The following is a 14,988-nucleotide window of genomic DNA, read 5'->3' on the forward strand; positions in this document are numbered from 1 at the left end:
TAAACCTCAGTTCTCCTATCTCCTTCAAGTCTAGAGCCTTGTCATTGGTGGTATCAGTCAAGAAGCATCATGCCAGCTTGTGTTCTAGCTCCTCCATAGAGGACTCACTTATTTCACTAGCATAATACCCTCTTGTTCCATCCATGTTTTGGCAAATGGCAAGATTTAATTCTTTTTGATGGCTAAGTAATATCTCTCTCTCTGTGTGTGTACCACATCTTTTTTATCCATTCATCTATCAGTGAACATTTGAGTTCTATCCATATTTTGGCTATTGTAGATACTGCTGCTATAAACATTAGGGTGCATGTGCCCCTTGGCATCACTATGTTTATATCCTTTGGATAAATACCCAGTAGTGCAACTGCTGGGTCATAGGGTAGTTCTATTTTCAATTTTTTGAGGAACCTCCATACTGTTCTCTAAAGTGGCTGAACCAGTTTGCATTCCCACCGACAATGTAAGAGAGCTCCCCTTTCTCTGTATTCTCACCAACATCTGTTGCAGAGACATAGGCAGAGGGAGAAGCAAGCTCCCTGTGGGGAGCCTGATGCAGAACTCAATCCCAGGACCCCAGGATCATGACCTGAGCCAAAGACAGACGCTCAACCACTGAGCCACCCAGGTGCCCCTGGTTTTCTTTTTCAACATTACTTTGGCTATTTAGGGTCTTACCTGGTTCTATACAAATTTTAGAATTGTTTGTTCTAGCTCCATGAAAAATGCTGGTGCTAATTTGATAGGGATTGAACTGAATGTGTAGATTGCTCTGGGAAGTATAGACACTTTAACAATATTTGTTCTTTCAATCTATGAGCATGGAACATTTTTCTTTGTGTCTTCCACAATTTCTTTCCACAATTCTTTCATAAGTGTTCTATAGTTTCCAGTGTACAGAACTTTTATCTCTTTGGTTATTCCTAGGTATCTTATGGTTTTTCGGTCCATTTTTGTAACCTAATTTTGGAAGTGACATCCCATCATTTCTGCCACATTCTACTTGCTAAAAGGGAGTCACTAAATCCAGTCTACATTGAAGGGGAGAGAACTATATAAAGGCGTGACTACTAGGAGGTGGGAATCATTGAGGCCACCCTGAAAGTTGTCTACCATACTCCTAGTTGAACTGTCATTGACCACACTCATGCCTTGTAAAATGTTTCTGTCTGTCACATGTAAACCCCTCTCGCAATCTCATCCTAATTTCAGGGTGGGGCAACCTAGGATGGTGGTAGAATTTTTCTGGGAAACCCCAAATGAATTATGAGGAAGGCCTTGGCAAGGGTGAGGACATGGAGGTGTAGAAGAAATCAGAAAGAGATGAGGGCAGAGCACAGAGAACTGCTTCCAGCACCTGCCTTCTCACATCTATTGGCACTGCTTCTCTGAACCAGCTGGTGCTCACATTTTCCAAGTAGTTGGGCACAAGTCCTAGATTCTCACATAAAAGCACATATGAAAATTATCCGCAACCTGGAGATTTTGAGCTTTGTCAGCACCCTGGGAAGATTTTCTGGGGGCAGGGGGAGTAAGAATATAACTATTTCTTCTCCTACAGATAATTTTTCTATTGCTTCAATATTTCCCCTGCAAAAATAAAAACAAAACAATCCTGAAGCTTGGAATTGGATCACTTGGCCCTTTCACTTCGTATCTACTCCCAGTTCAAAATGCTTGCATCTCTTAGTGGCCAGTATCCTCTTGGATCTGAATTAGATCAAAACATTCAATCTTTGTAAAGTCAGAAGCTCTTTGGACACCAAGAAGTTTCCTGAAGATTTCTCTTCCAGCCTATCCATGCCAGCCTCTTTGTGCCATTCTTTTTTTTTTTTTTTCCTTTATGCCATTCTTTACTCACTCCCCCAATCACTTCTTCTCTCTGGGCTTCAGTTTCATCATCTGCAAAATGAGAAGATAGGATAAAATTGTCTTCAAGTCCCCTGCAATGAGTTAATGATTCTACTATGTGTAGGGTGCATGCTGTGAGCAAGGGTTCATACTTGGCTTTTGATACATTTGATACCCAGAACCTATTCTTACCTCCTAATGAGCCTGTCTGGACTAAAAATTACATTTCTTAGATTTCTTTGCACATTAGGTTCTTCCACTTAGATGTCCATGCATGAGATTTAGAAGGTAGAAGTGAAACAGGAGCCACTTTCTTACTGCAATTGGCCATTTTCTGATGACTAGTAAGGTAGAGAAGACATGGAGGTCTTCTATAGTAGTACTACAGTATCCAAACTCCAGCCTTTTGGTTGTTAAAAGGCAGGTTAGAGGCAATGAAGCAGCCTCCTAATTCCTGATTTGCAACTATGTGACCTTAGTTACAGATGTGTAGTTTTTGAACTTAGTAGTTCCAAGTGCAGCCTCCTGATTCCTCATTTTCCTGGTTGTAACAGAAGCTCCTCTAGTGAGTCAATTTGGTAGTGTTAACAGAACCAGTCTTCTCAGTCTAGCTTAGCCAACAAGTTTGTAATCAACTAGTTCATAGCTCAAAATACCTATGGTAGAATTGCCCTAATACTGTCACGTATAAGGTATGCTAACTTATTTAAATTTCAGTGGACTTGGGCAGCTCAGGTGGCTCAGCGGTTTAGCGCTGCCTTCAGTCCAGGGTATGATCCTGGAGACCTGGGATCGAGTCCCACGTCGGGCTCCTGGCATGGAGCCTGCCTCTCCCTCTGCCTGTGTCTCTGCCTGTCTCTCTCTCTCTCTCTCTCATAAGTAAATAAAATCTTTAAAAAAAATTTCAGTGGATTCACCTGTACAATGGGAAAGATAATGCCTACTGTGAATAGTGAGATAATGTATATAAAGTATCCAGCACATGTAGGGTCTCAGTGATGATATCTCTCACCATTATTGTAATTTGTAATTCTAGGGAATATAAAGAGTCTATTGTAATTATTGTAATTCTAGGGAATATAAAGAGTTAAAAGATGAAATACAAACTGACCCTTCCCTCTAGAGGTGAAAACTCACTAGAGAGGTAAGAATTTGGCATGAAATAATAAAGGCAATGAATGATGAGGGACAAAAGAGTAGGACAGAATGTCAGGGCTTTAGAGGAATTCAAAAGAAGGAACTACCTCAACTGCCTCCCAGTGGCCGCTCTATTGATCTTTTCCCATGTGTTAGACATTCCTTACAACCTCCTCACACAATGGGTACAATTGTCCTCCTTTCACAGGTTAAGAAACTAAGACTCAGATAGAAAGGGAAGGTGACTCACTCAGGGTCACCTGCCTAGAAAATGTTAAAGCTGGGATTTCAACCAGGCTCATTTGCCTCCAGCAGTGGATTGAATGGTGACACCCCCATCCCCAAAATATGTCCATGTTTTAATTCCTGGAACTTGTGAATGTTGCCTTATTTGAAAAAAGGGTCTTTGCATATATAATTAAATTAATAATATTAAGATGAAATCATCCTGGATTACCCAGTGGGTCCTATATTTAATGGTAATTACCCTTAAAAAATAAAGAAGAGATGACACTCAGAGAAGGACATGTGACGACAGAGGCAGAAATGGGAATGTGGCCACAAACTGACGAAGCCAATGAATAGCACAGCTACCAGATCACAGAAAAGCTAAGGAAGGATCCTCACCCACAGGCTCCAGAGGGAGTACAGCCCTGCCAATACCTTGATTTCAGATTTCAAACCTTCAGAACTGCAAGAGAATAAATTTCTCTTGTTTTAAACCACCCACCATATAGTAATACCCAATAGATAGTGATATATGCAGCCCTAGGAAACTAATATACCTTTCAAAGCCGAGTTTCCTGCTAAGACCTCCTTGGTTCTTGCATCTTCCCTGTTTTCTTTTTAAGATTTTATTTATTTATTCATGAGAGACACAGAGAGAGGCAGAGACACTGGTAGAGGGAGAAGCAGGCTCCATGCAGGGAGCCTAACGTAGGACTCGATCCTGGGACCCCAGGGTCACACCCTGAGCTGAAGGCAGACGCTCAACTGCTGAGCCACCCAGGTGTCCCTCCTGCCTTCCCTGTTACGCCCCTCAGCTGTACCTTCAATCACCTCCGTGGAGGATGAAGAGACAGAATAAGGAGTGGGATAGAAGCACTGCCTTCCAGCAAGTCTGACATCTTTTCTTTTCTGAAAAGGGAGAGATTGTGTAGGCAGTGGTGAGAGACCGTTATTGTCAACATTTCACAAAGCCAAACAGAAGTCATACTTCTCCTTCTACATACCCAATAAGTGTGGTTTGGCCTGAAGTAACCACCGTCACCCCACTGACTTAACTCTTACTAAAAGCAAAGAAACTTAGCCAGGCTACTCCCTCAACTGGCCAAAGGTTCTCCTCCCTGGAGAAGCAGGCATCACAGAATCACAGGATTTCAGAGATATAAGGAGCCTCGAGTTTTGGGAAGTTTCACACATTGGTGACTACTATTACTATGGCTATTGTATTGGTAATCAAGATGCTGGCCAGTTTGGTTCCTGATGAAATCTCTCTTCCTGGCTTGAGAGAGAGAGAGAGAGAGACAGACGGACAGACAAAAGGGAAGAGGAGAAGAGAAGAGAAGAGAAGAGAAGAGAAGAGAAGAGAAGAGAAGAGAAGAGAAGAGAAGAGAAGAGGAAGAAGAAAAGAGAAGAGGAGAGGAGAGGAAGAAGAAGAAGAAGAAGAAGAAGAAGAAGAAGAAGAAGAAGAAGGAGGAGGAGAAGAGGACGAGGAGGAGGAGGAGGACGAGGAGGAGGAGGAGGACGAGGAAGAGGAGAGAGGAGAGAGAGAGGAAGGGAGGAGGCGGAAGAAGGAGAAGAGAGAGAGAGAAGGACGAGAGAAAGAGAAGAGGAGGAGAGAGAGAGAGAAGGAGAGGAGGAGAGGAAGAGGAGAGGGGAGAGAGGAAGAGAGGAGGAGAGAAGGAGGGAGACGAGAGGGGAGAGAGAGGAGAGGACGAAGAGAGAGAGAGAGGAGGAGAGAGGGAAGAGAGAAGAAGAGGAAGAGGAGAGAAGAGAGGAGAGGAGAAGAGAGGAGAGGAAAAGGAGAGGAGAAGAGGAAGGAGAGAGAGGAGGAGGAGGAGGAGAGGAGGAGGAAGGGGAAGGAGGAAGAGAGAGAGAGGAGAAGAGGAGGAGGAGAAGAAGAGGGAGGGGAGAAGAGAAAGAGGAGAAGAGAGGGAGGAGGAGAGAGGAGGAGAGAGGAAGGAGGAGGAAAGGAGGAGGAGGAGGAAGGAAGAGGAGAAGGAAAGAAAGAGGGAGGAGAAGAGAGAGAAGAGGGCAGAGAGAGGAGAGAGAGAAGAGAGAGAGAGAGGACAAGGAGGAGAGGAGAAGAGGAGAGAGGAGAAGAGGAGAAGGAGGAGGAAGAGGAGAGGAGAGAGGAGACGAAAGAGAGAGAGGAGAGAGGAGGAGGAGGGAAGAGGAGGAGAGAGAGAGGAGAGAGAAGAAGAGGAGAGAGGAGAGAGAGAGGAGACGAAGAGAGGAGGAAAGGAGGAGGAAGAGAGGACGAGAAGAGAGGAGAGAAGAGAAGAGAGGAAGAGAAGAGGAGAGAGAGAGAGGAGGAGAGAGGGAGAGGAGGAGAGGGAAGAGGGGAGAGGAGGAGAGAAGAGAGGAAGGAGAGGAGGAGAGAAGAGAGAGAGGGAGGAAGGAAGGGGAGAAAGAGAGGAGAGAGAGGAGAGGGAGAGAAGAGACGAAGAGAGGAAGAGAGAGAGGAAAAAGAGAGAGAGAGAGGAGGAGAGAGAGAGGAAGAAGGAGGGAGAGGAGGAAGAGAGGAGAGAGAGAGAGAAGAGAGAAGGAGAGAGAGGGAAGAAGAGGAGAGAAGGGAGGAAGAGAGAGAAGAGAGAAGAAGAAGAGAGGAGAGAGAAGAGAGAGAGAGAGAGAGAGAAGAGAGAGAGGAAGAGGAGAGGAGAAGGAAGAGGAGAGGAGAGAGGAGAGAGAAGAGGAGAGAGAGAAAGAGAGAGGAGAGAGAAGAGTAGGAGGGGGAGAGAGAGAGAGAAGAGAAGGGAGGAAGGAGAGGAGTAGAGAAGAAGAGGAGAGAGAGGAAGGAGAGAAGGAGAGGAAGAGAGAGGAGGAGGAGAGACGAGGAGAACGAGAAAGAGAGGAAAGGAGAGGAAGAGGAGAGACGAGAGAAGAGAGAGAGGAGAGAACGAGAGAGAGGAGAGAGAAGAGAAGGAAGAGGAGGAGAGAGGAGAGGAAGAGAGGAGAGGGACGAAGCGGGAGGAGAGGGAGAGAGGAGGAGAGAGACAGAGAGAAGAGGAGGAGAGAGGAAAGAGAGGAGGAGAGAGAGAGGAGAGAGGGAGAGAGGAGGGAGAGAAGGAGGAGAGAGAGAAGGAAGGAGAGGAGGAAGAGGAGGAGAGAGAGGAGAAGGAGAGAGGAGATGAGAGAGAGAGAGAGAGGAGGAGAGGAGAAGGAGGAGAGAGAGAGAGAGAGAGGAAGAGAGGGCAGAAGAAGGAGGAGAGAGAGGAAGGAGAGAGAGAGAGAGAAGGAGAGAGAGGAGAGAGAGAGGAGAGAGAGGAGGAGGAAGGAGGAGGAGGAGGAGGAGGAAGGAAAAGAGAGGGAGGGAGGAGGACGGAAGAGGAGGAGAGAGGAGAGAGAGAGAGGACGAGAGAGAGGAAGGCAGAGAAGAAGAGAGAGGGAGAGAGAGGAGAGAGGAGGAGGAAGGAAGGAGAAGAAGAGGAGAGGAGAAGAGGAAGAGAGGAGAGAGAGAGAGACGAGAAGAAAGGACGAGAGAGGAGGAAGAGCAGAGAGGAGAAGGAGGAGAGAGGAGGAGGAGAGAGGAGAGGAGAGAGAGAAACGAGAGAGAGGAAGAGAGGAGAGAGAGAAGGAGAGGAGGAGAGAGAGGAGAAGAGAAGAGAGAGGGGAGAGAGAGAGGAGAGAGAGAGGAGAGAGAGACGAGGGGAAGGAGAAGAGGAGAAGAGGAGGAGGGGAGAGGAGAGGGAGGAGGAGAGGAGAGGAGGAGGAGAAGGAGAAAGGAGAGAGGCGGAGGGAGAAGAAGAGAAGAAGAGAGGAGAAGAGAGAGGAGGAGGAGAAGGAGAGAAAGACGAGAGAGAGGAGGAGCGAGAGGAGAGAGAGAGGAGGAGGAGGAGGAGAGGAAGGAGGAGGGAGGAAGAGAGAGAAGGAGAGAGGGGGAGGAGAGGAGGAGGAGGAGGAGGGAGGAGGAGGAGAGGGAAGGAAGAGCGAGGAGAGGAGGAGGGCGAGAGGAGGAGAGGAGAGGGGAAGGAGAGGAGGAGGGAGACAGGAGAGCGGGAGGAGGAGGGGGGACGAGAGGAAGGGGAGGTAAGAGCTTTCAAGAAGGGGACCAACAGCCTTGGCTAACTCCATGCAGAGCATATATATATATATATATATGCATCCATATATATATGGATTTCTAAAAAACATACTGTGATTTTGCCTAATTTTGAGTCTTTTGGTTTTTTCATGAGTCTTTTTGAAATAGAATTGGACTCTATTATTCTGTCTCATTTCTTCTGTGCTACAACGTTTGCAAAGTAGTTACACATGGTTGTAATCATCCATTTTTGTTGTTAAATAGTATTTCACTGTTTGAAATGCCATTAATTTATATACCCATTTAATTGCTGATGAACATTGATTGTTTTTAATTCTTGGCTATTAGGAACAATGCTTCTAGGACCACTTTGTAGTCATATACAGGTATGTGAGTTTCTAGTGAACTTTCTTTTGTGAGAGTTACTGTGAGAATTACTGCTTTTCATCACTAGCAGGACTCTTCTTAATCATGCAGTTGGACTTTTCCCTAATTCTACAAAGGGCAACTGCAGGGAAAGGAGGAGCATGAATGGCCCAAGGTCACTCAGGCAGCTGGTGGCAGAACTCAGACCATTATCAGGGTCCTTTGCAGATGTAGCCCATGTCTGTGCCCCCCAAAACTGAGGGAATTTGGCAGGTGGCACCAGGATACGATGAGTAAGGCACTGACTTATGGTATAAAATGTAAGGAAGCATGATACTTGGAAACCAAGATGAATACTTCACTTTTTTTTTTTTTTTTAATCAGGAAACTACAGCCTGTGCAGCCACCTGTTTTTGTAACTAAAGTTTTTTTTTGGAACCAGGGCCATGGTCAGGAAGAGCTAAGTGAGGCAAGGCTGTGAAAGTATAAGGATTGAATTTCGTCTTCATTTAAAATTTTGGTATTTTCTTCACGGTGGTGGATTTTTTTGTATTCATTTTGATTTTTTTTGAGATATTGCACTCAAAATGTTATTTATTTTGATTACCAAATTCTTGGGCACCCCCTTAAATTCTGTGCCAGAAGCCAGAACCTCACTCTCCTCACCCTACTCCCAGCTCAGCCACCCAACGCCCCTCTTCTTTTTTTAAAATTTTAATCCTAAATATATATATATATTTATTTATTTTTATTGGAGTTCAATTTCCCAACATATAGCATAACAACCAGTGCTCATACCGCCAAGTGCCCCCCTCATTGCCCATCACCCAGTCACCCCGACCCTCCCGCCCACCTCCCCTTCCACCACCCCTTGTTCATTTCCCAGAGTTGGGGGTCTCTTCGACTGCTCTATCCTAAACCTTCTCAGGCGCTTTCCAGCCCAGCCGTCACCACTGCTTTCTGTCCCTAGGGGGCGATGTCGTCCCGGCTCCTGCAGGCCCGGGGACCCGGGGACCCGGGGTGCGCGGTGGGCGCGTGCGCGCGTCGCCGGGCCCCGGGCAGGTGCTCGCAGGTGCGATCCCAGGCGCCGCAGTCCAGCCTCGCGCGGCTAGTGGGGTGCTGAAGCCTCTCGCTGGGGGATGGTCCCCGTTCCCCCACCCCCGGCTCTTTGTGGTGTTCTCACTGCCCAGACCGTTCCGCCCGGTTCTTGGGAACGCCAGGGGACTCGTCGGCCAGTTATTTTAGGAAGTGAGAAGCGCGCAGGGCGGGCCGGATCGAAGCGCCCCTGGCCAGAGCTGGGTAAGGATGCCCGGGACCCCCGGCATCCCCGCCTCCATGGTTGGGGCGGTCGCGGGGGCTCCGGCGAAAGGGGCGCGGGGGCCGGGACACTGCTCTCACTGTGGCCGAGGCCCCTTCGGGGCGACTGCATTTCCTGGCAGGCTTCTCCGAGGGCGCTCCCGCCGAGCCGCGGCGTTCTCTCCGGGTCTGGGGTCGGGAGAGTGGGGGTGACCGGCCCCGCTTGGCTGCACCCACAGCTGTCATGCAGGAGACGCGCGGGGCGGGATCTCCCTAGGTAATAGCTCCTGAAGGGTGGGAGCCCGAGCCTGCTGCTCTTACCTGGAGCAGAGGGCAGTTCTGGGCATTCGCCTCCGCCGAGCCCCCTGGATAGGTCGCTCCACGAACCTCCGCAAGCACGTCTGTGTTACCGGGGCTGGCAGGGCGGGAACGAGCATCTCCATTGCCCTTTTTAGCCTTGTGTCCTCCACTCTCTTCCTGGAATCTGCTCACTCCACTAGCTAACTCATTTCCCAACCGCTCACTAACACCTGCGGCACCACAGCCCCTCCTGGCCTTGGAATCCAGAGCTCCTACTACTCCCATGGCTTCCCCTCAGTTCTGCCTTTAACCAGCCCTCCCACCCCCACCTACCCCAAAACACTCACCCAGGCTGTCTGATCCACCTTTCTCTGTAAAGTTCTTACACCGCTGTCGCTAAAAGTCTGTATAGCTCCAGCCTAGAGACGCTCATTTAGCCTTAGCCAGTTTGGTAAAGTTAAATTATATTATCACTTGGCATCCAGTCCACTATTGAGAGCTCCACACATCTAAGTTCAGGGCCTTGACCTTAGTTTTTTAATACCCTAGACCCATTACTGAAAAGGAAGGGCTATAGTGAAAGAGAGGTAACCTGTAGAGGTCACTGAGGATAAACTGAGATATCCCTTTAGTTCAGAGGTCCTCAGTTTTGGCTGTATACTCTATGATTACACCTGAGTGCAGCCCGGCACAAGAATTTTTAGAAATTGGATAATTTTAATGTACAGCCAGCGTAGAGAGCCACTGCTTCAACCCTGAGGGCAGGTAGGTGGGGGAGCCTGGGGGGGCCAGAAGCACTGGACCAGGCACCTCCAGCTGGGAAAAGCATCAACTCTTTATCCTAGTGTGCTACACAAATTTTTAACATTTTCCATGTGTCCCCTGTGAAAACAGGAAGCACTGCCCTATATTAAGAAACATGCCTGACAGCTTTTGTGTAAGGTAATTGGAAATAAGGCAAAGCAAGCCCAAAAGGCCAAGTAGGAAACAATGCAGTAATCTCTGGATGAGGTAAAGAAAGCCTGGGCTAGATTAGTGACAGGGAATATAGGAGGAGACAGTTGTGACGGTCACAGAAACAGTGACAGACTATGGTGGTTACCTAGATGGAAGTTTTTGGCAGGCTGTGGCACTTTTAAGTCATAAGGGCTGATTGCACTAACATATACTAGCTGACTCCCAAAAGAGAATCACCAGAACTATTGTAGTCTTTCTAGAACCCTCGAGACCATGAGTAGGCTGGGGTCATTGTGGCTGGCTCAGTGCCAGGCACTAGCAAATTGAACTGCAACCATTCATAGAGTTAGAAGAGCTCCTGCTTTATGGTGGCTGGAGGCCCTTTCTGGTATCGGGCAGTAGCTGCACTCCTGGGGATGATTCCTCACAAGAGATTTAACAGGGAAAAAATAAGCTCTGTGCATGGCATGAAAATGCTTATTATAGCATTATCTATAAAAATGATATATTTAATAATAAAGGAAATGAATAAAACAAAAGAATTTAATTTAAATAGCTAGCATTCAGGGGCACCTGGGTGGCTCAGTCCGTTAAGCCTCTGGCTCTTGATTTCAGCTCAAGTCTTGATCTCAGTAACCTGGGATCCAGGCCCAGGTCAGGCCCCGTGCTCAGTGTGGAGTCTGCTTGAGGATTTCTCTCCCTCTCCCTCTGCCCCTCCTCTATTCGAGTGCACACACACTCTCAAATAAATACATGTTTAAAAATAAATAGCTAGTGTTAGAATATCATAATGAAGATATGAATAAACCAGAAAACATTCATAAGTGAAAAAAGAATCTTCTTTTTAGAAAGAGAATTAGATTCATCTTTTGCTTGGAGTAACTTCCCCTTGCTCAGTAGCTAAACAGTGATTATATAGAGTATTTAAATATGTAGGCATGGGGATCCCTGGGTGGCGCAGCGGTTCGGTGCCTGCCTTTGGCCCAGGGCGCGATCCTGGAGACCCGGGATAGAATCCCACATCGGGCTCCCGGTGCATGGAGCCTGCTTCTCCCTCTGCCTGTGTCTCTGCCTCTCTCTCTCTCTCTCTCTGTGACTATCATAAATAAATAATAATAAAAAAAAATTTAAAAAAAATTTAAAAAAAATTAAAAAAAAATATGTAGGCATGTTGGCAAAGCCTGAAGAAACTTGCAAATGTGAACGGATTTTTCTTAGAGAAGGTCAGATTATGGAGAAAAGGGAGTTTCTTTCTCAAAATTGTCCCAGTGAAAGGCACGGTAGCATGGAAATTTGGAGAAAGCTCTCAAGCCAGATTATTTGGGTCCTGGTTCTGCCACTTAGTAAATGGATGGCCTTTGGCAAGATTAAGACTTTTCAGTGGCTCGGTTTCTTCATCTATAAGATGGGGTAATAGTCCTTATGTTAGAGAGTTGTTGGGAGATTTAATCTATATGTGGGAACTTTTTTTTTTAAGATTTATTTATTTATTTATTTATTTATTTATTCATTCATTCATTCACTCATTCATTCATGGTTCATGGTTTTGAATTTGTATTTCCCTGGTGATTGATGGATTGATGGATAGCACATCAATGGGGTTTACTTAACAACTGGTAAGTTTGTTCTCCTCCTTGCCTAAAGCAAAGAAAAACCTGAACCTCTAGAAACTAGAAGCTTTGGAAGCAGCCCAATAAATAAATTGCATGAGAGAGACCTTATGAAACAATGATTGAAGGATTGAAGGATACAAAGATTGAAGGAGGTGCTCTACACTGCCTCTACGCAGATCAGCTAGGAAAGCGTAGACTATCTAAATACAAGACTGAGTACTGGGCAGGTGCGCCACATGGGGGCAACAGTAGCAGAGGATAGTAGCATCTCTCAGGGCATTCACCAAGTACCAACAAGAAAAATTCTTCATGGAAACTTCCAAGCTGAGACAGGGATGGGAATGCCCAGGCAATTGTTTGGCAATAACCAGCAAAACTCTGAGTGGAGGGAGGAAAGCCTAGAATGTTTTCAAGTAAAAACATCCTTGGTCGTTTGCTTTGGAGAAAGCCATAATCATAAGCTGAGGGGACTGTATGTGGAGGATGATGCCAAGTAACTTGAACTGGAATAAGACCCATCTTCTTAGCAGCAAGTCCAAACTCCCAACTGGGAAAAAGCAATCATAGGAAGAATTCCATTATAGCTCAGTGAGGGCTCAAGAATTTAGAAGCACCAATAATGTTTGACTGTTCAATAAAGTTCAATAAAGTTACTTAAAATAAAGCCTCAGAAAGTTAAGTAGAAGCTAGTGATCAGTTTCAAACAGGAGGAATAGATATGGAGCCCCTTCCTGAAAATGCACCTTTCTCATTTTTCTTTTATTTATTCAGATTAAGTACAAAAATTTATTTTTCTTTTATGTATTAAATTCATATTAGGTACATCAGTCCTGATCAAAGCTGGAGACATCCTGTTGGATTATAGTTCTGCAAAGGCATGTATATATGGTTAACGAATGTAACATGGTAACTAATGTCAATAAAAACATATTTTTAGAACAACTACTTCATGCCAGGTTCTTGCTAGTGCTGAGAACAGAACAATAAACCGGGCAGAAATTAACCCTGCCCTATCCTGTAGCTTTCTAGTGACCTGCTTTGATATAGGGCTTATGCAGGCTTGTGTAGGCTTTCTTCTTTTTCCTTTAAGTACTCAGATTTTTTCAGATTGGAATAACATACTTAGCAGTAGACACTTGCCAAGTCTGTGGCTACCCAGTATCTCTGATATCGGTACTCTTCTTGTATTTGGGGGTTTTTCCTGCCTCCTTAAGACAGAAGGCCAGGTTTTCTTGAAGCTAGAGCATAGGCTATGACCTAGCTACTGTCAACTGGGACCCACTGGTTCTCTGATTCAGAAGACATCAACTCAAGAATGCAAACTTCATGAAGAATCCACTTTCCAGAGGATGTTAGGGTAGAAGAATCTGGCTTTCCAGAACACCATGGGTGAAGTTTTGGGCACTCAGAGTCCAGCACTGCAAATTGTGGTGCTATCTCACTGGAGCTAGCTCACAGAACAGCTTGTTTCTGGCTGTACAGATTGTTGGCCTCTCTGGCTACACCAGGGACACTGTGAGCTACCTAAGGGTTTCAATTGCTTATCTTTTTAAAACCAGTTAGAGTGAGTTCTGTTCTTTGCAAAGAACGATGACTAATTCATATTCTGAGCTACTGTTTCATGCCAGACATTAAACTGGCATATCCCTATGTTACTTTACTTAAATTTCATAAACTTCATTTAAGGTACAAATTATTACACATTTTACCAATGAAAAAACTGAGATTCAAAGGGATACTTAATTTATTCTACAAATATTTATTAAAGACCTGTATGCCAGCCACTGGGAATAGAGTATTGAAGGAAATAGTTCCCTGCAACTATAAAAAGAATGACATATTGTTTTTTAAGTGTCCCTTACCAAAATAACAGATACCAAATGGCAGCTGTCTGGAGAGAAGGAGGACCTCATGCCAGTAAGGCCTCGCTTTAAATATAGAAACCCCCTAAAAATAGCCACCCATGTTACAGACTCAACAGGTGATTGGCCCAAAAAGAGGGGAGGGGAATTTAGGCCTTGGTGAAGGAGAGTGAAAGGACAGCACACTGTTTTCCAGTTTCTCTCACCCACTACAATGGCTCTGCCTCTGAGGTCCTTGAGTCGGGGCTTGGCAAGTTCAGCAAAGGGAGACCACGGAGGGGCAGGAGGTGAGTGGCATACCTGTACCCCTCTCTCGCCTCTGTGGCCTTCCAAAGTCCTGAGGACACCCTCACTGACCAACCCTCCCACTCTGATCTTCAGAGGCCCTGGCTTCCCCACTTCTCTCTCATCTCTGCTTCCCCCTTTCTCCCCCTTCTGCAGCCAGCACCTGGCGCCTCCTGACCTTCGTCCTGGCACTCCCGAGTGTGGCCCTCTGCACCCTCAACTCCTGGCTGCACGCAGGCCACCACGAACGCCCCAAGTTTATCCCCTACCACCACCTCCGTATCCGCACCAAGGTACGCTGGCCTGAGGCCTCTACCTGCAGGATGGGAGCAAGGGTCAGGTAGGCAAAGGGTGCCAGGGGGTCCCCAGGCCTGGACTGCACTGACAATCTGCTCTCCCTCTTTTCACAGCCCTACTCCTGGGGAGATGGCAACCGCACTCTATTCCACAATCCCCGTGTCAACCCTCTGCCCACTGGCTATGAACAGCCCTGAGGTCCAGGCAGATGCTCCCAGGCAATAAAGGTGTGGAAACTGTGTGTCTGCTGGCTCCCTGGGGACCGCAGGTTGGGAATGGGGTTGGGGGGCATCTGAAGAGCTCTCCTGGGCACAGGTGCACAGTAAAGCCTGTGCTCCACTTGCTATTCCCAAGGCCCTGATTTGGGAGGTGCTCCAGGGAGCATCCTTGATGACTACATAGGAGATTCCCATCCCCACTCCTTTTCTCTCACCTATTAGTAATTAGGGCTCTAGATTGTAAAGGTCTTTCACATAACCCTGAATCCTCACAGTAACTCTGGGAGCAATATAATTTTGGATCCCCTTCTCTAGAGGAGGAATTGAGATTCTCAAAGATTAAATGGCTTAAATGAGGCCCCTCCTTAGAGGGCCCCTGGAAACTCAGAGCTACAGACCCTGAAATACCACTTTTTGCCTGACACGCACTGACAGTATCTGTGAATTCTGGCTTTCTGGAGACAACCTTGATTTCTAATAGAGGGCCTACAGCCTTATGTGTGAGGCTTCATGACCTAATTGTGGATTTGGAATATTTCAGCCATCCTCTATGACCACTCTTA

The 14,988-nt window shown here is 46.4% G+C and overlaps 1 protein-coding gene across 2 annotated transcripts; it reads left to right on the forward strand.

The window, feature by feature from the left end:
- The first annotated feature begins 8,721 nt into the window (after positions 1 to 8,721).
- On the forward strand, positions 8,722 to 14,448 carry LOC121488341 (cytochrome c oxidase subunit 6A2, mitochondrial). 2 transcript variants are annotated; one of them, XM_041750842.1, is made up of 3 exons: positions 8,722 to 8,896; positions 14,067 to 14,203; positions 14,321 to 14,448. In XM_041750842.1, the coding sequence occupies exons 1-3, from the start codon at positions 8,737 to 8,739 to the stop codon at positions 14,402 to 14,404; spliced, it is 381 nt and encodes a 126-aa protein (XP_041606776.1). In that variant the 5' UTR covers positions 8,722 to 8,736; the 3' UTR covers positions 14,405 to 14,448. The 2 variants fall into 2 exon arrangements, with proteins under 2 accessions (XP_041606776.1, XP_041606777.1); XM_041750843.1 differs by lacking the exon at positions 8,722 to 8,896 and adding an exon at positions 13,751 to 13,912.
- Positions 14,449 to 14,988: the final 540 nt, after the last annotated feature.

Source organism: Vulpes lagopus, chromosome 3 (genome assembly GCF_018345385.1).
Source record: "Vulpes lagopus strain Blue_001 chromosome 3, ASM1834538v1, whole genome shotgun sequence".
Lineage (NCBI taxonomy): Eukaryota > Metazoa > Chordata > Mammalia > Carnivora > Canidae > Vulpes > Vulpes lagopus.